A 22,961-nucleotide genomic window follows, 5' to 3' on the forward strand; every position below is an offset into this window, starting at 1 on the left:
TTATCATATTAAGCTAGAGGAGGAATAGAAAGGAAAATAAGGATATTGGGACATCTCATTGGCCCTAGGCCTCCCAAATAAGCACCCTCAACTAAAACCCTTACTGCAAAACCACTCCCCAACATTTTCATGGGAGCACTTTCTTACTCCTTTATTTCTTAATTTGCCGGTCTAAGATCCCAATTGATACTTCTAAATGAGAGGTTCTCTTGTAATTCTATCTCACAAGCAACTTTATTAATACCACTCAAGGTCTCATAAGAGCCTACCAAATTGGGACTAAACTCTTCAAACTCACTTTACCTCTTAAGGTGAGAATTTTAAGCCACCCTAATTCATGAACATAGGAATACTCAACAACCTTGCTATCTAAGCACATTATCTCCCCCTTGGGAGCAAACCAATACAAACTCTTCAAGCATCACTTCTTTCAATTCTAAGGTCGGAGTAAGTCATCACTTAAGCTTTTTGCATCCATCACACAAGATGATTCTAAACAATGGTAAATTACACTTCTACCCTTCTAGGCATTACTCAAACACCCTATTCAACCAATCCATCAACATACTTCAAAACTCATCATGACTAAGTCGGGTTTTACCAACAACTAAACATAACCTCACAATCACATTTCTAGGTAGGCACACTATCTCCCCCATTGGGAGTAAGCCTACACAAGTTATTCTAAACACCTTTCATAACATAAAGGCAACCATGAAGCATCATTCACACTAAAAGCAATATCACAATTTATTACCTCAAATCTCTTAAGTCACATAGCCATAATTGGCATCATAACCAACCTTTCTCCCTCACTCATTGTAGCATAAACCCTTATAATAGTCACATCCTAAAGACCATCAGATAAGGGATAAGAAAGATCTTATAGATCTATGGAACGACTTGGAGAAGAAGAAGTGAAGTTTCTAAGCATCCAACAGCCTCCTATTCATAAAATGTGGCGCGCTTCACATTTATGAACAAGACTCTACTGTGGTTGGAGACATCCTAAAAACTATCCTAAAACCTTATGCTCTGATACCAAGTTTTTCACGACCCAGGGGTACCCCCTAGACGTAACACAGCGTACTTGACCCCGAAGAGGTCTTATACAAGCCTTTAGCATAATCATGGACATAAGATCATAGGAAAATAGTGCAGAATTTAAAATTTTTCTTTACGATCGAAGTCTTTTAAAAAATGAGAGAGTCTATACACTATGTCTAAAACCATCTATAATAGTTCGATTAAAACTCTTGAATACAATCTTAGGGACATAGCCCTTACAGAAGTCTAAAACAGAAAAGAAATACATAAAGGACATATGGTCTAGCCCTCGAATACAATGAGGACTCGCCAATCTTCTTGTTCTTGATCTACTATGGTCCTAGTTACGAGGATGGAATGCAATATCTCCAAAGCCTACACTTGTAGAAAATGTAGAAAGATGGGGTTAGCACAAAAAGTACTAAGTATGGAAGTCATGCATAAAAATTCTTAAAACATGCATAAAAGGGACATTTTATTTGAAACCATGTTATATGCCACTTTTGAACATCATCTTTGAAATAGTTGGAGAATGCAACTCATAAAGCAATTCACATACAATTCATCATAGCATAAGAGATATCATCATAATAACAAGCATAGTCTCTGACATAAACATAATACATATACCAATCGTCACATGACATAGTTCATACACATAGTCAAACAAACACATAAGCAACCCAAGCCCCACTAGTGCAATGCAAAGGTAAGATCCCATAACCCTACCAAATGTTAAGTATCACATTTAAGCCACAAACAACATACATATCTTACTTTGCCGTATTCATAGCCAACATACATAAGTAAGGAGTCATTCATGTTCATAACATGTAACAAGTGAAGTCAACCTTAACATTCATACATACATAATCCATAAGTCTTCATAATATAAGAGAACCACGCCATCACCTATTAGTCTACTTGTGCAATGTATAAGTGAAGTACTATACCCCCATTCACACTAAGTAAAACTCATTCAGAAGTCATAAGCATAGTTCATGTTCATATTCATAATTCATAAAAAAAACATATATTTAACTCATAATCATCATATCATAAAGAGACATATCATGCCCACTCTCATAGCCTACTTGTGCAATGCATGAATGAAGTCTCATACCTCATTCATACTAAGTAGATCCTCTTGAGGAACCATAGAACATGCTCATGTTCTTATCATAATTCATATTCTTGTCATATAGGGAAATTTAGCCTTAACCGACATAGACCATGTGAGCTACATGAAATTCGGTATTCTACCCTCACACCGAAAAGTGGTGTCAAACTTACCTAGGGTAGAACGTACATAATAGCTTTTAGGTGGATCCACCAGCTATATCCCTACGTGGGCACATAGTTATGGGATATGGAGATTGCTACTAGAAACGCTAACTACTAACTTGGGGGTTTCCATCTCATGAGACACCGTATTGGGAACCCAACTACTAGCGTGAAGGAACCCATCTCATACTCCTATCCACTCGGTGCTAAGCATAATTCCCTTTAAAAGTCATATTAAGTCTTTACTTAAGTTCATGGTCATAAGAGAATGCACTAGGCACTCAAACCAACATATCATCATAATAGCTCATAGATTCCTTAAGTGAGAATGTCCTTTCACTTAGTATCATCAACATGTGAGTAAACCTTTCACATCGTATTCATAGTGAGTTCATGAGAATATCATTTCAATCAACACAAAAACATAATCATAGTCCTAGACAATTCATACATAAACATGTGTAAGGGTAAGGGGAGAATGACCTTTCAACAATTACCACAATTACACAATAGTCGTAGGATCTTCACTTTCCAAGTGAATCATAAGAAACACCTTAGTCACATCATAATCATATTCATGCATATGTGTGTGTGATTGTCCTTCCAATGACACAACAACAACATTATCACAATAGACACTTTATCCTCAAAGTATTCATAAACATACATATAATATCATGGTCATGCATATACATCATATGTTGCATTCAAGGGTCATATTAGGTCAACATATCTAGCATTCAATACATGAAAATAGATACAATCATGACTCAAGTACAACATTCATTCCATGCATAAACTCATATACTCATATTAGAGGTCATGTCGATGAAGTCTTTTCACAACAATTCCATATACAATTTAACATAGATAATAACTTCCTTCTCTAAGCCTTATCATTCTTAACTTATTAATATTAGATTTTACCCTTAAAGCCTTAGGAGTCATCCTCATACTACAAGTCTTAATCTCAAGCAATGCCTCACATGATCATCATATATACCTAATTCTTAAGGTAACCTAACCACATTCCTCATTCTTGATCAATTCTAGTCATATTAGGAACATATAAACTCAATCTCAATACTACACAACCATGATACATCATATAAGTCATAATCAAGTCAATTCATATCTTGAAGCTTTACCTTAAGGAATTTATGTCTAGGTGATCTAATCTAAGGCAATTCATCAAGAAGTTCATAATTCTTAGAAGGTCACATCTAACCCTCAATTTGCCTCTTTCATGACATAACCTTAGACTATATCAGTTTCCTTATAGGATCTTAGGTTAATCAAGGATACATGTTTGATTATACTAGAATCATGTAATTACATCAAGAACAACCATTAATCACATAATTGGGCCAATATTTAACAATTCCCTCATCATGAAGTCAATATAGTAAAGTGGGGGAAATCATGGGTCCAAGGGGAATTTTCACCAATACTCCATCAATCCAATCTCAATTCAGCATAATCAACCATAATAAATCATAATTAAACAATTGAAATCATTTTGGAAGAAGACCCATGACTAGAATAAAACCCTAGGTTTTTGAAGTCTTAAAAACATATTTTGAAGGGGCTCCTTGGGTGATAGCTACCCAAGGATGAAAACTTCCATACCTTAGGTGTAGAATCCCACCAAATTTGTATGAAAAATCGTCCTTCTTCAAGCTCTATCTTGGTCTTCTTCTTTGTTCTTTAATGGAGGTTCTAGAGAGAAGATTTTTGAAGAAAAGGGTAGTTGGGTCTTGATTTGGGATCTTGGGTTATAATAAATTTATGAGGTGCTTAATGACATAAAATAGTTTATATATATGTATAATTACTATATTAAATGACCCCTACTCAAAATAACTTAAAAATGAATTACCTAAACTAACCCACCTTAGGCCTAGTCTTGGACATAATTGCAGGTTCCATTGAAGTCCCTTGACCTACGGACCGTAAGTGGAGTGATGCCCCATTCTGCAGGTTCATAGGTGGGGTTTGCAACTCTTCATTTTTGGGTTCTGACCCACGAACCCCCACCTACAGGGCGTGGGTCAACCTACTGGTCGTAGGTGGCCCCATTTTGGCAGCTTTTTGGTTTTAGGTAGCCTTGGGGGTTTAGACTTTAAGGTCCCCCTCAAAGACCCTTGGCTGGTCTTTGGGGGGTTGTACCTTGATGTTTGATCCCTAGACTTCTCAACCTAGGCTCGGGGAACTATTTTACACTTCCAAACCTCCCACCAAACTCAAAAACAAACTCGATAGGCTCTAGTTTCACTTACTAGTTTCCGTTAGGATCTAGCTTGGTCTTACTAGTTTTCCGGGTTGTTATAGAAAGAGGCGAGGGAGATAAGGAGAGAGGCAAACAAGATATGAGGGAGGCAAGCAAGAGAGGCTGAATATCGCATATACATACAAATCACACTTGATATTTATCTGGGATACTAGATACATTATGAAATACAGAAACATAGCGAAACTGGCAAGCGAGAGAGGAGATAGGTGAGTGAGAGTCATATGAATGTGAATTCACTTGGATATAGTGTATCTTGAACAAGTTACACCAAATTTTGACCCTATGTATATGGATGCACCAAATATATGTATCTAGAGGTCAAAATCTGACATAAATGAAAATTTCAATAACTCACGGAAAGATACGTAATTAGACCATAAACTAATAAAATTAATGCTATGCCCATTATATCATTGTACTTTTATGAAGTTTTCCCTTTTAGTAATCCAAAGAAAAAGAGAGCCTATTTTGTCAATGTCTCCCTAAAAAATATGGGTAACTTACAAAACTTTATTACTTTTGGAAGCTAATTACTTAAATACACGCTAGCTTGCAATATTACAAATCTTACTAGATATGGTGTGTTTAAATATGTCTAGATACATCTATCTCGAGATACATGAGATTAAAACTAGGTGTAATTTGTTGTAGATACATTGTATCTAAGTGAATTTACATGTATCTGAGATACATAAATGAGTCTTGCTTGTTTCCCTCGCATCTCGCACGCCACTCTCCTATCTTGCTCACGTACATGGTATTCCAGATACATGCGAATCACACCAGATACATGTATCTGGTGTGTATCTAGTGTGATTCTCATGTATTTGAGATACATAGACAAATCTTGTCCGCCTCCCTCCTGTTATCCCTCACACTTCTTCCCATTTTAGTGTATTTGAAAGAAAAAAAACATGTATATAGGTGTATCTGACTTGAAATCTGATATGAAAAATTATTACTTAATTAGTAAAATAAAATATAATTATTTCAAACTATAAGGAGAATTCGTAAATATCTTAGGAATATTTGTGTAATTACTTAGGGCCCATTTGGCCATGCGATATGGAATCATGATATAATATCATAATATGAAATCATGAGATAAAGTTGAAGTTTTGTTTGGACATGCGATATGAAATTTTTGTATTGTATACTTTCTCATAAACATAAGAATCTCATAAGTTGTAAAACTATTAAAACAACCCCAATTGTTTATTCAATCTTATCAAATAAACAAAAATTTATAAAATCGCATAATAAATTATTACAAAGCTATTTGTTCTCCACTTAATTAACTGTTTCATCTAACTTTAATTCAATAAAAAAATTGAACATAAATTGTAGTGTACTAGTCTTTAATATAATCATCCCATATAGTACTGACAATCTTCTCACGTTGAACTTGCTTTTCTCGATTATATGACTGAGAAGACGAACTAACATTGTTACTTTGAGCCATTTGTTGGTCAATATCATTCACAACTATATTTTTATGCTCATAGACCATATATATTTCATCACTCCTTTGATATTCTCGCAAATAATTATGTAGCATTGTACAAATTATGACAATTTTCATTTGTGTCAATATCATATGGTTCATGCCTTCTTTCACTTGTGTGCAATTATACTGTTTCAGTGCATTAATTCTGTGCTTCAAACATATTGGAAGTAGTGATTATCAAATATACATCACCAATTTTGTCCTTTTTCATATTAAATTGTTTTAAACATTTTCATATGCAACCAAAAGAGAAGTTTTTTTTATTATGAAAAAACAAAAAATATTACTCCCTCCGTTCTTATTTATATTTACCAAATCAATTCTTACTTTATCATTTATATTCACCAAATTTAAAGCAATATTAAATTTTAAAAAGTAATGTTATGATTATTAGTTTTATTTACGTATGAAATAAATGGTTAATAGTTATAAATGTGAGATTGTTTTAACAAAATATTAACTTGTGGATCAACTTTTATATTTTTAAAAATTCAAATCATGATTTTTAAAGAATATGATATTTCATTTCATGATATTGCATATCCAAACACTAATTTCATCTCAAAATTTCATATATAGTATCATATGACCAAACCCCTATTCAAACTTTGTGGCAAGTTAGAGTAAGTCACATAAAAAATGGGACGGAGGAGTATTAATATTCCATGCCCTCTCACTTGTCATCCACATCGTGGAAGTACTATTGGCACTTGGCAGTCATTAGAGCACGCGCTTCCGCGGTTGAGTGCTTGTTTTCCTCCAAAATAGTGACTTTAGGACAGATGCTTCCAAGCGGCAATGTCGCTGGGTTTAACTGTAGGACCCTTTTGCCGTCTTTCGCTCCTCCTCTCACGACTACAACTAGGTACACTCATCCTTTTACTTTGGCCAAGTTGTTCAGGAATTCATTACTACAAACTGACATTTTTTTGGGTGCAGAAATTTCAGTGTAAAAATGTCGATTCCGACGACTCAAGCTTCCATAGTGCTCCCCGAAAATCGCATCATAGTGGGTCTTTTTTTCTGTTTCTGATGGAGGTGTATTGGTTAAGTTGGGGTTGTTATGTTATATCTGATGAATTTGTTATGCAATTTGAGCAGTTAGGTTGTGGAGCTGTGTCAGTGGACTTCTTGGCTGCTGTTGCTTCTTATCCTAACCCAGATGATAAGATTCGAAGCACAAGCTTTGAGGTTCTTTATTTTTCTTCACCCTGTTGTTTGAGCTCACTCACTTTTTTCATTCTTTGCCGTAGTGAAAAGTGATTATTCTGGTAAAACAGGTTCAAGGAGGTGGTAATACTGGGAATGCTTTGACTTGTGCAGCTCGCCTAGGCTTAACTCCTAGGATTATTTCAAAGGTCTGCCTGACTGATTCTAGATAGCTTTTTGGAATTTTAGTTCTGTATGCTTCCTGTACTTTTTGATTTTCTATATAAGAAATAGGCCCATCTTAAGTTCTGTTTCCTGCGCGATACTCTACATTACTAATATAATTCCCACTAATACAATGTTTGATTCCGGTGTAAAACTCTCTATAATTGATAGTTGCATAACTCTTTTTGATTACTAAGAAATCTTTGGTTCGGAATTGGAGGGAGCATGGGTCCATGCCTCTATCCTACTCCCATTTGAATACTAGCTTCTCGTCAGTGGCAGAATTCAAAGTTATGACATTCTCCGAATTCACACATTCCATGCCATGTGCTTACCATTGAACCAAAGCACTGGGGGCTGTAATACCTGCATAATGTATGAGGAAACTTATGTCTTATTTTATACAGGATGGACATGTATTAGCAATTCCAAGATAAGCTTTGATATCACTATCTCTGCCCATTACTAGTCTTTCAACCAAACAACACAGTGGTGATACCTTTCGTTATGTTTGATTGCTAAAAACCAGTCTTCAGGCAGTAGCATCTGTCAATCTTTCCTAATTTCCTTTTCAATTCTTAACTTCTGTAACCTTTTGAAGTCCCTGAAATCTTCACTTCATCTCCTAATTCCAAGTTGTTTTCTTAGGTTGCCGATGACTCTCAAGGAAAAGGGTTACTGGAGGAACTAGAAGCTGATGGTGTAGATTCGTCTTTTATGGTGGTGAGCCATCCAGACATGGAGTGCTTCTAGAGCTAGAAAAATGATAACTTGAAAGCCTTTCTGTGTTTTTATAGTTTGTTTATATAAAAAAAATGGTGAAATTGTGATTCTGCCTCTTTCCGTCCTCAGACTTCTTGTCATATACTTGTCGCTAACAAGCAGTATCTGATTACTTATACCATTTGTTTTTAATTCCAGGTGTCCGAAGGGGGAAATTCACCATTTACCTACATCATTGTTGACAACCAAACGTGAGTGCCTTCTGCTCTGTTTATCACCATTTCAGACTGCCTTGGTGGTGATTAATTGTGATTGCGATGTGATTTTCATGACAATGAATTTATAGCGGTTAAGTTTATATCCAAGTGTTAGTTGTGAGTTACTATCTAATTTTTTCTTTTAATTTCTATGTCAAAAAAATTGTATGTTATACTATTTTCTGGATGGCAGCTGCAAATTATAGCATTGTGCCATTAAAGCCATAATCGAACTAAATCAAGTCTCTGAGTACTTCTCAGAAGTGGAGCAGCGCTGCTGCCCATCCGCCATCTTTTTTGGGGGTATTAGAGACTACAACATTGTTTTCTGTTCTTGCTAAACACTGAATCAGCAGGTGGTTTTCTGTATACAAGTGAAAAATAAACCCAAATGTTTGTTGTCAGTCCCCAATTATAGCATCCTACCTACTACTAATCTGTAGTTAACTGAAACCTCTCAATTCCCTGATCTTGAGCTAGTCATACTCACAACAACAACAACATACCTAGTGAAATCCCACTAAATGAGATCTGAGGAGGGTAGAGTATATGCAGACCTTATCTCTACCTCGAGGAGGTAGAGAGGCTGTTTCCGAAAGGCCCTCGGTTCGAGTGCATCAAACCCAAGTAAAAGATGAAGAAAACAATGGAGAAAGCATAACCGTTAATAAGAAAAATGTGTAAAGTCTACAAGGAAGAAAGAAACAATTACAATAGTAAAATAGTGTAACAATCGAAACACAATACACAACATAAGTCAAGAACTACAAGGATACAACTAGTACTCCGATGGGCACTAACAAGCCTAAACCTACGCACGGCAAGGCAACATTTCACACCTACTAACCTTCTACCCTTGTATGAAACCTTCACTCCTTTCTATCTAGAGTCATGTCTCCGGTAATATGAAGTTGCATCATGTCCTGTCTAATCACCTCTTCCCAATACTTCTTTTGCCTACCTCTACCCCTCCGGGTACCCCCTGTTTTATTAACTAAAAAATGTTTTAAATTTGATAAAGAGAGCCGCCACTTAATTTTTAAAGAAAAATTAAGAAAACCAATTTTTCAAAAGATTAAAACAGTAAATCAATTGAAAATATTAAGGGGGTTCGGGGTTTGATAGCCAGTCTGGGCACAACAAGTCGGGTATGAATCTGTGAAAGTCAAGAATGACCTTTGTACGGTGAAGATTTTCTCAAAATCTCACATTTTCTCTATACCACCATATAATTCTCTAATTGAACTGAGAACTTCTAGCAAACACCACGACCTAACAATAAGGAATCTTAATCTCAACTAATTAGTATCACATATTGATTTTTTAGCTGACTATGCATTTATCCTTGCAGCTTGGACACTGATTAAATTTTATTATGGAGGTTCTAGCAGTTTATTTTATGAAATGGGTTGCCTGTCTATTGAAGAACTACTTGTGTTTGATGTTTCAGGAAGACTCGCACTTGCATTCACACCCCTGGCTATCCACCCATGATACCTACTGATCTTTCCCAATCAAACTTATTGTCGGCCTTGGATGGTGCTAAACTTGTCTATTTCGATGGGAGATTGCATGAAACTGCTGCTATTGTAGCAGAGGAGGTATTTTCCTCTCACGTCTCTCTTCAAGCTTTCTGTGCTCACAAAAATACTCCTATATCAAATACATTTAAAATGGAAATGAACTGCATGCTTTTGGGATTTCCAGTGCAGGCAAATAGAAGGGGTATACCCATTTTAATTGATGCTGAGAGGAAAAGGGAAGGATTGGATTATCTTTTAAACTTTGCAAGTTATGTTGTTTGCTCAACCAAATTTCCCCAGGCAAGCTATTCACTCTATAAACTACATCTGTCTAGTTTCTTGGCTGCAAGAATATGACTTTTGAATGAGTTGGACTGTCACTAATCTTCATAAAGAAGAATTTGTAATTTTGAGCAATGTCTTCTAGCATGGGCTGCCTGATTCAAATTGTGGTTGTATCTTCCATGAGATAGCACTATTGATAGTATTGACTGGTTTCATGGTTTTGCTGACAGCATGATCTACTGCGGATGCCTTCAAGCTTTTTCTGATATGGAAAAGAATATATGTTCTACCTAGGTTCAATTTTAGATTGGGATAATTTCCTATAATTCCTTGTTAATCTTTGTCATGGACCTTTAATGCAGGCCCGTGAAATGATTTGACTTCTAAACTTAAATTAGATTGGGGATATCAAAAGAAAGGGAGTCTCACTAATTCTTTTATTGTCCAGTGAAATGTCCTCAATGTTATGGTTGTTAAGTGAAATCGAAAAACCAACAAAGAAAAAATGAAACAGAAAAAACCGTTTTATGTTGGTTTGATGTGGTTAATCAACCGAAATAGTCTGTTTGTATTTTTTAAAGGAGAAATCGGCTCAAATTTAATCACATATACCCCTACTCAATTTTTTTTTTGAGACAAGGGTAACTTTGTATTCACACCAAAAAATCCATCATCCAAAAAATGATGAATTGGAAACTTACATCCCACCCATGGGTATACTTTACAAGTTTCCTTTAAAATCAACTAAGTCTACTATATCCCCTACAAGATTCTGTTTACACCAAAAAACCAAAAGGCTTATACAATTTATTCTAATCTTCTGTAAGTTAGTCTTTTGTCCCTCAAAACTTCTTAAATTTCTTTCTTTCCAGAGAGTCCACCATATGCAAGCAGGAATAGTTCTCCACCAGTGTTCATTTCTCCCTCTGTTCCCAATACCTTTCCAGCTATTTAGTAGTTCCTTTGTTGTGCTAGGCATCACCCATTTAACTCCCAACAGAGCCAAAAACATGTTCCATAGGCTCAATGCTGCCTTACAATGAAGGAACAGATGGTCATTGACTTCTGCTTCCTGTTCACACATGACACATCTTGAACAAAATTGCCATCCCCTTTTCTGTAAAGCCTCATGTGTTAAACAAGCCTTTCTACAAACCAACCAACAAAAACAAGCTACCTTTAGGGGGCATTTGGTCTTCCAGATTAACTTCCAAGGCCAAATGTCCACCATTGACTGCCTTGTGTTAAGATTCCAGTAACATGATTTCACTGTGAACACACCCTTGTTATGTAATTTCCATCTAGGTTTGTCAGGCCTCATAGATAAAGCAGGGTGTGAGTTTAGTACTCCCAATAGGCTAGCAATTTCCCCAATTTCCCAGTCATTTAGTGCTCTTCTAAAAACAAGGTCCCATCCCTGTTGACTCCAAGCTTGGGATACAGAGACATTCCTTTGCGTACCAAAGTGTAAAGATGTGAAAAGGAGTTTCTAAGACTGTCTTCTCCAATCCACACCTCATTCCAGAAATCAGTTTTCAAACCATTTCCAACAGTGATTGACATGTTGTTGAAATAAGGCCACAATCTTCTTATGGTTTTCCGGACACTACACCCAAAGGTTCCCGCAACCTCCTCAGTTGTCCAGTGATTGAGTAAATCATACTTTCTTGCTATGAATCTTCTCCAAATGGCCCTCTTTTCTGAGGAGAACCTCCAAAGCCATTTCTGCAAGAGAGAGGTGTTTTGTTTGCTGAGGTTCTTCAAGTTGAGCCCCCCTTGTTGAGTGTTGAGAGTCAGTTCATCCCATTTCACAAGGTTATAACCTCTCTTCTCCTTGTTCCCTTGCCATAGAAAGGCTCTCCTAACTCTATTGAGTTTTTTTTCAATGCTCTTTGGTATGGAAAAAAGGCTCATCAGGTATGTAGGCATGCTATCAAGAACTGACTTGGTGAGAGTCAACCTGCCCCCTAAAGAGAGATATTGACTTTTCCACGTAGATAGTTTATTCTCGCACCTTTCCAACACCCCACTCCACACCTCTAATTCTTTGTTTTTAGCACCTAGAGGCAGTCCCAAATATTTAGTTGGTAAAGAGTCCACTTGGCAGCCCAAAATAACAGCTAGATCTTGCAAATTTCCAACCTGGTTGATAGGAGAAATGCGACTTTTCAGCCAATTTACATGGAGACCTGAGAAACCTTCAAAAATTGTTAGGATGGCTCTCAAATGCCTGATCTGACTTGTCTCTGTTTCACAAAAAATTAAGGCATCATCTGCATAAAACAAATGAGACACTTCCAGATCTTCACCTCTACCTGTCTGAGCACTGAAACCTCACCCATCTATTAGCATTTGTTGTTCTGAGCATATGATTTAATCCTTCCATAGCTAATAAGAACAAAAAAGGTGACATGGGATCCCCTTGCCTAAGACCCCTGTGGGATTGAAAGAAGCCTTCTGTGTTGCCATTTATTATGAGGGAGAACTTCACACTGGAAATACAAAAACTGATCCATTTAATCCACCTACTACCAAAACCCATGTCTTTCAGAATTTTGAGGAGGAAATTCCAATTGACATGGTCATAAGCCTTTTCAATATCCAATTTACATAGGATTCCAGGTTGCTTCTGTTTAACCCTTGAATCAACTAGTTCATTAGCCAACAAGGATGCATCAAGTATTTGTCTCCCTTTCAAGGATGCCATTTGGTGTTCATCTACTAGCTTCCCAATAACTGTTTTAAGCCTTTCAGTTATGAGTTTAGAGATGATTTTGTAAACCCCCCCGATTAGGCTAATAGGTCTGAAATCCTTAAGCTCAACAGCTCCAGGCTTCTTTGGGATCAATGCTATAAGGGGTGGCATTAAAAGATTTTTCAAAGACTCCCCTCTGGTGGAAATTATGAATAGTCTGCATCAGGTCCGCCTTCAAGATCTCTCAGCATGCCTTGAAAAATTTCAAGGTGTAACCACAGGACCAAGGGCTTTGTCTCCATCACACTGTTGGATAGTTTGCAACACTTCTGTTTCTGTAAATGGTCTCTGAAGGCATTCATTCTCCTCATTGGTGACTATAGGACAGCCTGTCAAATCAAAAGTAGGTCTCCATGGCTCATTCTCAGCGTAAAGATTGGAATAGAACTCTATCATAGCACTTTTGATTTCATCAGGTTCTTGCATCTCTTCCCCACTTACAACCAGCCTATCAATTGTGTTGTACCTTTTGTGTGCTGTTGCTAATCTCTGAAAGAACCTGGTGTTCTTATCCCCTTCTTTTAGCCAAAGTGCTCTAGATTTTTGTCTCCATCTCTCTTCATCATGATAGGCCAGTACTTCAAGTTCGACCAGTATTGTTGCCCTAACCATCAACTCTTCTTCGGATAATTCTCTGTCTTCTTGTGCTCTGTCAAGAACTACCAGTTCTTAGTATAGCGGGCTATTCTTCATTATTCAGGCGATAACATTCATAGTTGGACTATTTAATGCTAACCGTCAACCTATTGAAACCCCCCTTTATCCTAGCTTGAGATTGGCTAGCAAAGTTAAAGAAAGTACACAGGAACTTCTTTATCTAAAGAAAAGAAAGTACAAACACTTATAGAGGTTATTTAGAAGATCTCTGCGGAAAGGATAGAGAAAAGCTCCCTGAGGAGGAAGGGAATTAAACATGTTCTTTTATGAAGAGAAGAATTTGATGAATACGGAGGTGCCTGTGGGGAAGGGAGTAACTACTAGTCACCACATTTACTAAGAAAAAATGAATCTGAAAAAGTCTTTGTTTTTTTGGTGGTAATAACTGTGCTAAGGCTGGGATGAGCTATCTAATGGGATTTTAGCTTGTGGTGGCTAGCGTTTGCTCAACTCTTCCAATCTAAGGTCTTTCCAACTTCTGAAATGAGAAGAGAACTCGGACAAAAAGATCATGATGAGACCTCTTCGGAATCAAGAGGGCCTGGCGAGTCCTTAGGAGAAAGCACCTAATCATGACTGTAGCTGGGTTTAGGTAATAGAAGTTTCTTGAGTTGAGTTTGTACGCAGAAACTGTGGATGTGTTTACTTCGGCTTTTCAGGTGTGACTACTCGGATGGTAGGGTATGGTCGCTGAAGTAAAGAACATTGCCTAGTTCATGAAGTAGCTTTAGAGGTAACAAAGTCCCATAATTTGCTAGAGTCATACAGTTTTTTTAGCTGGAGCATGAGGACCCTTCAATAAATATGTAGGTGCAAAAATTTAGACTACTACAACTGTAACTGTCTCATGGGAACAACCCACACATTTGGGTTAATGATAGACAAAGGGGCATACTGATTGAAAATTACATGTCAGAAAGCATTTTACTAGTCACTTACGAGAAGGTTTTGAGTTATTTTACATCAGGTCTGGTTTCTGTGATGCTCTCTGATAAGGCAACAGTGTTTTGATTGACTTTCAGGAATGGACTGAGGCTTCTTCTATTCCGAGTGCCCTTGTTTCCATGCTCTTAAGGTTGCCAAAAGTTAAATTTGTTATTGTGACATTGGGTAAAGATGGTTGCATAATGCTACAAAGGACTGAAATGGGTATTTAGCAAAGTTTTTGTTTCTTCTCTTCTTTGATCAACTTTAATCACCTGTACACATCAATGAAGTCTTCTAAAAGATGGCGCAGAAGACTATGCAACATTTTATATGCATCCTACAGAAACTTCAATACTTTTGCAGACAATCTCCTCCCTGAAGAAATGGATGTCGAAGATCTGTTTGAAAAACTGAATCTGGAGAAAGACACTAATGCAACATTGCCTGCATGCATATCCTCGGTATTTCACTGTTCAGCTAATCCTTTAACTTACCCCCCACCCCACTACCAGCCTTCTGCATTTCTTGTTTGGATATCTCAAGTCTTGTATATATATAAAATTGTCTATATACCCTTTACCCCTTAAAACTGTACATTCTTTGGTCTTCCTACCGTTTGATCCTTTTAGTCAATTTTGAATGCAGTCAGGTGGTTGTTGTGCCTATGACTGCAGGTTTAGAATTTTGTTTATCTGCTGCTTATGCAATTTGAGATGTCAGTTGCGTGGAGATATGATTGTGGTATATTAACTTCAGATTTTACGTTTGTACGGCTGCAGAATGTAGCAAAACTACATGCAAAAGGGATAGGGACAATCACCGGTAAGCTACTTGTGGGGACAGCTGAAAGTATACCTCAAACAGAACTAATTGATACAACTGGTGCTGGAGATGCATTTATTGGCGCAGTTCTTTATTGTATGTATTTATCCGACGTAATCTATTTTAGTCTTGTCCCTTGTACTGTGATCCCATGGCTTTCCTACGCACTGTCTTAAATGTTAAGGGCTAAATGTCCCTCACCTCCATTGATCTCCTTTCTTGTTGAAGTTAGGTGCAATTTGTTAATTGATTCTTCAAAGTGTTAGTGGTTCTTCTAGAATCTTGTGTTAGAATAGTTAGTGTTCTATGCCAGTATTTGAGAGAGAAGGAAATTTGTCCCTCATTGGTAAGATAGAAGAGGTTCTTTCCCATGTTTGTTGTGTAAAGCTCCCCATTTCGCGTTGATTTGTTGTTGTTATTGCTCCCATGTCTGTATCCCCTTCTTTCAGACTGCTTGTCACACCTTCTTTAACCGGGGTCTATCGGAAACAGCCTCTATCTCTATGAGGTAGGGGTATGGTCTGCATACATTCTACCCTCCCAAAACCATACTTGTGGGATTACACTGGGTATGTTGTTAGTGGTAAGATAGAAGAGAGTAGAAGTGTTTAGAAACACGTCTTGTCTTGGTTTGAATAATTCGAGGGAAGTTTTGGAGGGAAACCAAAAGCTTGGCTATATTATTAAATAGTCAAAGCTGGGCATTAGGCACTTGAGAAGTAGCCCGAAATTAGTAACATTTCTTAGCCACCTATTGGTTTTTTAAGTTGTTTAATTTAAAACATTTTCTTTTTAAACTAATTATGCTAAATGTTTTTTGAACAGTTTTTAAAATTCAAAATATGTGACTGTTAATTGTAAAAGGTGTTTGTTTGTAAGGGTTGAGTCAGTCAATTCCAGATTCCTTGAGGTATTATACATGCCCGTATATTCTCCAAAACGAGATATACATCCGAATTCATCTCTTCTTCTTCTCTTTCTGTTCAATACAAATCATAACTTTTGTTCTTGTAGGAAATTCGAGTTAATATGTCAAAAACTCGAATTTCATTGGCTTTGTAAACTCATGGAGGAATTCTGCCATCATCCTTGCAAGTTGCAACAACATTAGTGGGAGGCTTAAATTCCTTAAGAACAGTGTTATACTATCAAAACCAGTTCATTTATTCCCTGTTTCTGGAATTTAACTTCTAACATCTTGTTGAAGATCATTCCATTTTGGTCACTTTATGTCAGTATGCATGATTTCCATTTGCTCTCGTACTGGGTTACATCTCATGACTCCTATATTACACATTGCAGCTATCTGTGCCAACATGCCACCGGAGAAAATGTTGCCATTTGCTGCTCAAGTGGTTAGATATTTTGTTTCCCTGGACTATGTTTTTTCCCCACCCAGAGAGGGTTGAGGGTGTAACTGAGGCAACAAATGCAAGAAAAGACTAATCTTCTATTTTGTGGATGGATTGCAGGCAGCTATTAAATGCAGAGCCTTGGGAGCTAGAGCTGGTCTTCCGCGTTCCACAGACCATCGCTTGTCACCTTTTTTAGTCTAGAGAGCCCAAGGGATGGCCATGTTCCAACTGTTATTGAAAATGGTAGCAAAACTGGTTATCGTCTTGGGCTCTTTCTTATTGTATTTTTATCAGGGTTTCTGTGGACCGACATTCTACTTCTTGTCTTAGAGCATCTGCCCTGAATTGTTTATTGGTAAAGTTGAAATCTGTGTATGTATAATCTGGTGTCACAAGCTTCTTCTAGTTCCTTTATGTCTGATGGAACTGTTTGTTCTTGTGGGTCTCAGTTCTGCATATTGTCCATCTTCACTATTCCGAACTAATTGTTTTTACATATTGCTGGAGAAAAATTCATTTGTAAAAGATCCAAATTAGTTGGACTAGTGAGGTTTCTGATATTTGAATGGTTAGACAAACAAACCAACTTGCTAGCATGCAAGATTCATATATAAAATGCAGAAAAGATGAAAAAACATAAATTTTCCTCCATTTCAGCTTACTGGCTTTTTTTATAAAAAAAATTGGAATGTTAATATTGTTGTGAGTTCGAGTCATCATGGGAGCAAAAAGGTGGGAGCTCTGGGAGGGGTTAAAAGAAAACATTACATTATAGATAAGTTCAATCATCAACATGTCTGGCTTCCTCTATTTTGCAGTCTTTTTCATCAAAAGAGTATTCTTTACTTAGTACTGGAAAAGCATGACTGCATATTTAATGAATCTGCCATGAACAGAGCACCCACCACCTGTAAGAATTGAATTGATGAAACACAATAGTTTTAGAGAGAGAGGTAACTGAAAGGTACCCTAGATAGATCACAATGCAACAGAAGTAAAACAAAACAGACACAAGGGCATTTCAAATCCTAGTCTTATCCTACAGTTCACAAAATACTACATGCCCCACTAATGACTACTAACTAAGATTTTACAACATGCTATCTGCCCTGGTAGGCAGCCTCTTCAAGAAACATACAGCACTAGATGGCAACCTGTTCCTGAACCTTGGCGGTCTCAAATAATACAAACCCCAAAGAGCCACAACCCATTTGATTGGCACCAAGTAGAAGCCAAAGGCAGCAAAGAAGCAGAATATTACAAACAAGAATGTTGCTCTTGGATCCCTCCAGCTTAACAATGCCTGGAATCTTTCCCCTTGAGTTGCCATATCACCAACCACAGTTTGAATCCTACCAGCCACACTCCTCAGTCTATCATATCTCATTCGAACGATTTCTGCATTTCTGCTGGTAGGGAATGAATCGAACTCCTCGTCTAGTTCATCTGGATAAACGCTCTCTGCATATGAGAGTCGAGTGTCCATGTGGGGAGGGTGGCGTGGGCGTGACCTGTAACGCCATAGTCCTACTGCAGCCAAGTTGAGTAGTACACAAGGGATGATGAGCTCGGGCACCAATACAAGAATGGTAAAGGCAATCAGTGCTAATGCAGAGTGCACTGGCTTATGCCAGTTGCGCGCAGACTCTAGAAACCTGCTCATAATAACAAACCAAGAAACCACATTTGTTAGCCTAAAGAAATTTGCTTTGCTCTTTCTCATGCTCCACATATGAGAATCATGATCGAGCATGTACTCCACCACGTCTCTTCCCAAAGGTGGCTCAGATCGACTAAGTCTTGTTGCCACCACATTCATAGCCTGGTGCCTCAAGCTGTCCAACTGACTTACAGACAAGGGCTGAACATAATGCATCTTTGGAAGCAAAGGCATTGTATACATATGAAGCATATTCACCATGTTAGCACATGAAAACCGGACAGCCAAATGAAGCTCCCCCATTTTTTTCACCCCAGAAGGATGCAGCATCAAAAGTGGATATGCATGAGTATAAACTCTATCTGATTCAAGAGTTGATAGCCTGATCCTAACCTTCCCTATCCGAGAGTCCCGATTTCCAGCCGCAGGGTTAGCCATATTCTTGTCTACACGAGAATTATCAAACACCCCAATAGTGATGACAGTGCAAGGGTCAAAGACTTCCCAAGTATATTGCTCATTCCATTTAGGAGATAAGCTGTCCACCACTGTCCTAGTTCGGACCCATTTCTGCCCATACTTTGCAACACAATACGCATCTACAGAGCCACCCTTGCCTTCTTTCATTTTCATTGGCACGAGATTGGTAGCTCCCAAAACCCCAACCTCGAGAACTCCAATGTGGGGCTTCCACAACTGTTTTGCTGTCGGCCTAACATCACTGCTGTACATTGTTGCCTCATCAAGCACATGGTAACCTCCATCAAGTGAAGCACGGAGGTGAATCCGCGAGGCAAATCTAACCACAGCTTTGGGATCATTTGCATTGCTCAAATGAGTATCAAGATTGAACCACCTCGAAGTCACTGGCTTCTCATTTAGTCGCCTTTCTAGGCTTGAAACAGGCAAAAGAACCCTCGCCACAACTTCCTCTCTGTTGGGAGCAAGTCTATCCTCAATCGAAACAAGCAAGAAGTCTTCAAATGGCTCAGCAACCACAAACATTAAGTCCTCATTCCAGAAAGGATTTGTAAGGCTTCTAGTAGCAGCAGGCGGAGAAACTCTAGTCCTCAGAACCTGATTCCCAACTTGAACTTTAGCAAAAAGTTCAGGGTATCTCATAATTGATGACCCTTTCTCCCCCATAACAATATCTTGAGCTTCAATAACCCCAACACGTAAATACCAAAGCTTAGGTGACAGATACACTTTAGACTTGATAGAACACAAACCATCAAAATGCACATTTGCTGCTTTAGAATGCCAAGCCTCAGCAAAGGCTTCATCAGCTTGAGTACCAAACCATATGGCAACCATAAGTTCACCACCTTTAGACTTATCACCTTTCTTGTCTTCCATTCTATACCATTGTGGAGCCAACTGACTATCGGGCGGAACTCGTTTAGGTACCTCATTCAAATCAAACCAAACACGACCCAAGAAGTCATCTTTGTTATTTTCCTTCACAAAGATCTCCACCACAGAGGACTGTACACTATCTTTTGAAAAGGCAAAAACTTGGTCCCATTCAGCATGATTTGAAAAAACCCTTTTAGTAATTCCTCTATAGTTACCAAGTTTCACCTCAGCTACAAGCTCACCACCACCCCCAACACCAAAAACAGAAAAATCCTTAGCCTTTACAACTCTAACATACAAATACTGCATTTGTTCCACCAAGTCATATGTTGAGCTAGTCTTGTCCTTACCACCAAGATGTGGACTTGTTTCTTTCAGAGAAAACTCACCTTGCCCAGAAGTGTACAAACCAACCCCACCACCACCATGACCACCTCCACCAGTCCCAGCCGGAATAATAGGTCCAGGAACACTAGTAATAACAACAGGCTTAATGTCACCTGGAACTGACTCCACTGGCTTTGAATGGTTCTGGTTTTGAAAGTTTACCTGTTCATACAAGTGTTATCATTTTTAATAAACTACTAAACTTTTAAAAGGGGTGTTAAAACATGATATAATAAGTAAAAAAAATCAGTTCTTTTTGTCTTTAATAGTTCAAAATGAACATAAAAATTCAAGATTACCTTATTTTCTTGACCCATTTGAACCACCATGTTAGTTCCATTTGTCTGTTGCTGCTGCTGCAATTTCTTGTTCTTCTTAGCATTTGGAGCACCAGAAGACACCGCCCCTCCACCACCAGCATTACCCTTATCAGTTATAACTTGTTTCACTTGCTCTGTTGTAGATAAATAAATCTTCAAACTCAACTCACCACGTACATGAGAAAAAAGACTCCTTTTATCAAGTGTATAAAGCTGCGCTATTTCTTCCCCTTCTTTAGCAATGCTTGACCCAGAAATCCGAGCTCGACCCAGAAAATTTCTGCTTGTGTTCGACCTTTTCTCGTTAAAAACATTCACTTCAATCGTTCGATAAGGAAGATCAGCAGCATCATTCACATGAAAAACAAGCTTTTCATTCCATACAGGGTTTAAATCCCTCATTTTTACTTGTGTTCTTTGTCTCTGATTCTCAAACTCAACTTCTACAAATGGTGATGATGAACCTTCACCATCTTTTGGGATCAAGTTATGTGCTGCCACCACTTCTACAACCAATTTTTCTTTACCATTGTTCATGACTGATGAAAGCAAAAAAAAACAGAGAAAAGAGACAGATAGGAAAACAGAGGAATAAGATTATACAGCAGTGAAGTGACTATTTAGAGAGAAGCAGAAGGAGGGAGTGGGGGTGGGGTGGGGTGGGGTAGGGGTAAGGGGTAGGGAATGGGGTGTTTAGATTACAGAGAAAGAGACATGGATTTAGTTGCCTTAAATACCAAGAAGCCTTCTTTGTTTTATTGGTTCATAATATGGTGGAACATCAAACATATTCTCTTTTTCACTCAAAAAAAATAATAATAGGAGAAAAAAATTAAATACTATTTGCTTTATTTGAAAATTTTAAAATTATAATTGTGTTTGAATATATTTTTTTTGAAAATATTTATAATTTAAATGTATTTTCTTAACTATCATTTATACTCTCTGATTTTTTAAAACTAAGTAACTTGACTAATTTATATGAAATATTCAATTAAATTTGCTCTGAAAGAGTAATATCTCAATTCATATACAAGTTACTACACACTATTTCAAATATTTTTTCACTTTATTTGGATTGAAGTTTATAATTTCTGCATATAATATTTGTTTGTTTGAATGTATTTTTCTTTTAAAAATATGAAGTACTATGATTTTAAGATGAAATATAATTTAATTAAGGTTATTTTTATTTTTTTAAAATAGAGTAAAAGTTTTTAAAAAAATGAAAATGAAAATAGATTTTTAGATATTTTTTAAATTTCAAATATAACTTTAAGTTATATTTCAAAATTTTACTGGTCAACATTGTTTGTCAAATAAAATAAATAATTTTCCTAAAATGTTATAATAGTCATTAAGTGGATTATTATAGTAATATGATAATGACTATTCTAATTTTTAAAAAACTCAGATTTTGTAACGTCTATATCAAGAATTATGAAATTACCTTAAGTACCAAAAAATCACTTCCTAGGAAGATGCAATCACAAGCAAATGAAGTTTTTTCTCGATATTTGAATTGTATAACTTCGGAAATTTTTTGAATATACCAAAAAGTAGTATATGGTCAAATGTGTGGACAATATGTATACATTTGTCCATATTAAAAATAATTCAGAAAATATGGTTGCAAATGAAATTTCAAGTTTAATTTAATTTGGAAATTAATTTAGAAAAATAATGAATAATAATTAAAAAAGATAGTACTCCATTTATTTCATATTAAGTGAATTTTTTAGCCTTAGTCTATTGTTCAAAGTAATTGAATTGTTCAAAGTCCAAGATGGATGTTTGAATTTTTTTCCGTATTTATCATTTCCTTTACTTAAGTTTTATATTTTTTAGGAGATAAATTGCACTACGTATAAAGTTATGTTTATAATTCACAAAGGACAATGGTGGAAAATATGATTTAAATTATGTTCTTGAATATTTTTTCTTAATAGGTGTGTGTTGCCTCAGAAATTCACTTAATATAGAATACGGGTGTGCATCGGTCGGTTCAGTTCGAATTTATGTATTATCGGTTCGGTTTATCGATTTTCAATTTTTAAATATGCTAAATCAATAACAAATCAATAAGATATTCTTTATCGGTTTTTGGTCATTAACGGTTTGCTTTTCGGTTTACCCAATAAGAAAATGCTCATAAATTAAATATATAATTTCTCACTTCTTTAACAATTTGACACGATACAGTGAGACAAGCAAATCAGTTGTAAATGCTTTGATATAGTGAAACAAGAAATATAATGAGAAATTGCATTAATAGGAGTAGATGTAGTACGAAGGCTACAATAACATGTTACAACCAAAACATAATATGGAATTTCTAATGTGAAGTAGAAGTACTATGACGTGTGAAGTGTGTAGACCGTAGTGTAGAGTACTGATAAAGTGTCTAGTTATGTTAAATTATTAAT

The 22,961-nt window shown here is 36.8% G+C and overlaps 2 protein-coding genes across 2 annotated transcripts; one reads left to right on the forward strand and one right to left on the reverse strand.

Moving 5' to 3' along the window:
• Positions 1 to 6,796: 6,796 nt before the first annotated feature.
• LOC125869620 (uncharacterized) lies at positions 6,797 to 17,257 on the forward strand. The gene is made up of 13 exons (XM_049550087.1): positions 6,797 to 6,996; positions 7,071 to 7,140; positions 7,233 to 7,322; positions 7,412 to 7,489; positions 8,154 to 8,228; positions 8,427 to 8,479; positions 9,936 to 10,086; positions 10,198 to 10,308; positions 14,728 to 14,854; positions 14,996 to 15,093; positions 15,412 to 15,550; positions 16,757 to 16,809; positions 16,927 to 17,257. The coding sequence occupies exons 1-13, from the start codon at positions 6,797 to 6,799 to the stop codon at positions 17,008 to 17,010; spliced, it is 1,329 nt and encodes a 442-aa protein (XP_049406044.1). The 3' UTR covers positions 17,011 to 17,257.
• Positions 17,258 to 17,718: 461 nt separating this feature from the next.
• Positions 17,719 to 21,163, reverse strand: LOC125870848 (FT-interacting protein 4). Its single transcript, XM_049551392.1, has 2 exons — positions 20,515 to 21,163; positions 17,719 to 20,377 (listed from the first exon to the last, which is right to left on the reverse strand). The coding sequence occupies exons 1-2, from the start codon at positions 21,070 to 21,072 to the stop codon at positions 17,900 to 17,902; spliced, it is 3,036 nt and encodes a 1,011-aa protein (XP_049407349.1). The 5' UTR covers positions 21,073 to 21,163; the 3' UTR covers positions 17,719 to 17,899.
• Between the last annotated feature and the right edge of the window lie 1,798 nt (positions 21,164 to 22,961).

Source organism: Solanum stenotomum, chromosome 7 (genome assembly GCF_019186545.1).
Source record: "Solanum stenotomum isolate F172 chromosome 7, ASM1918654v1, whole genome shotgun sequence".
Lineage (NCBI taxonomy): Eukaryota > Viridiplantae > Streptophyta > Magnoliopsida > Solanales > Solanaceae > Solanum > Solanum stenotomum.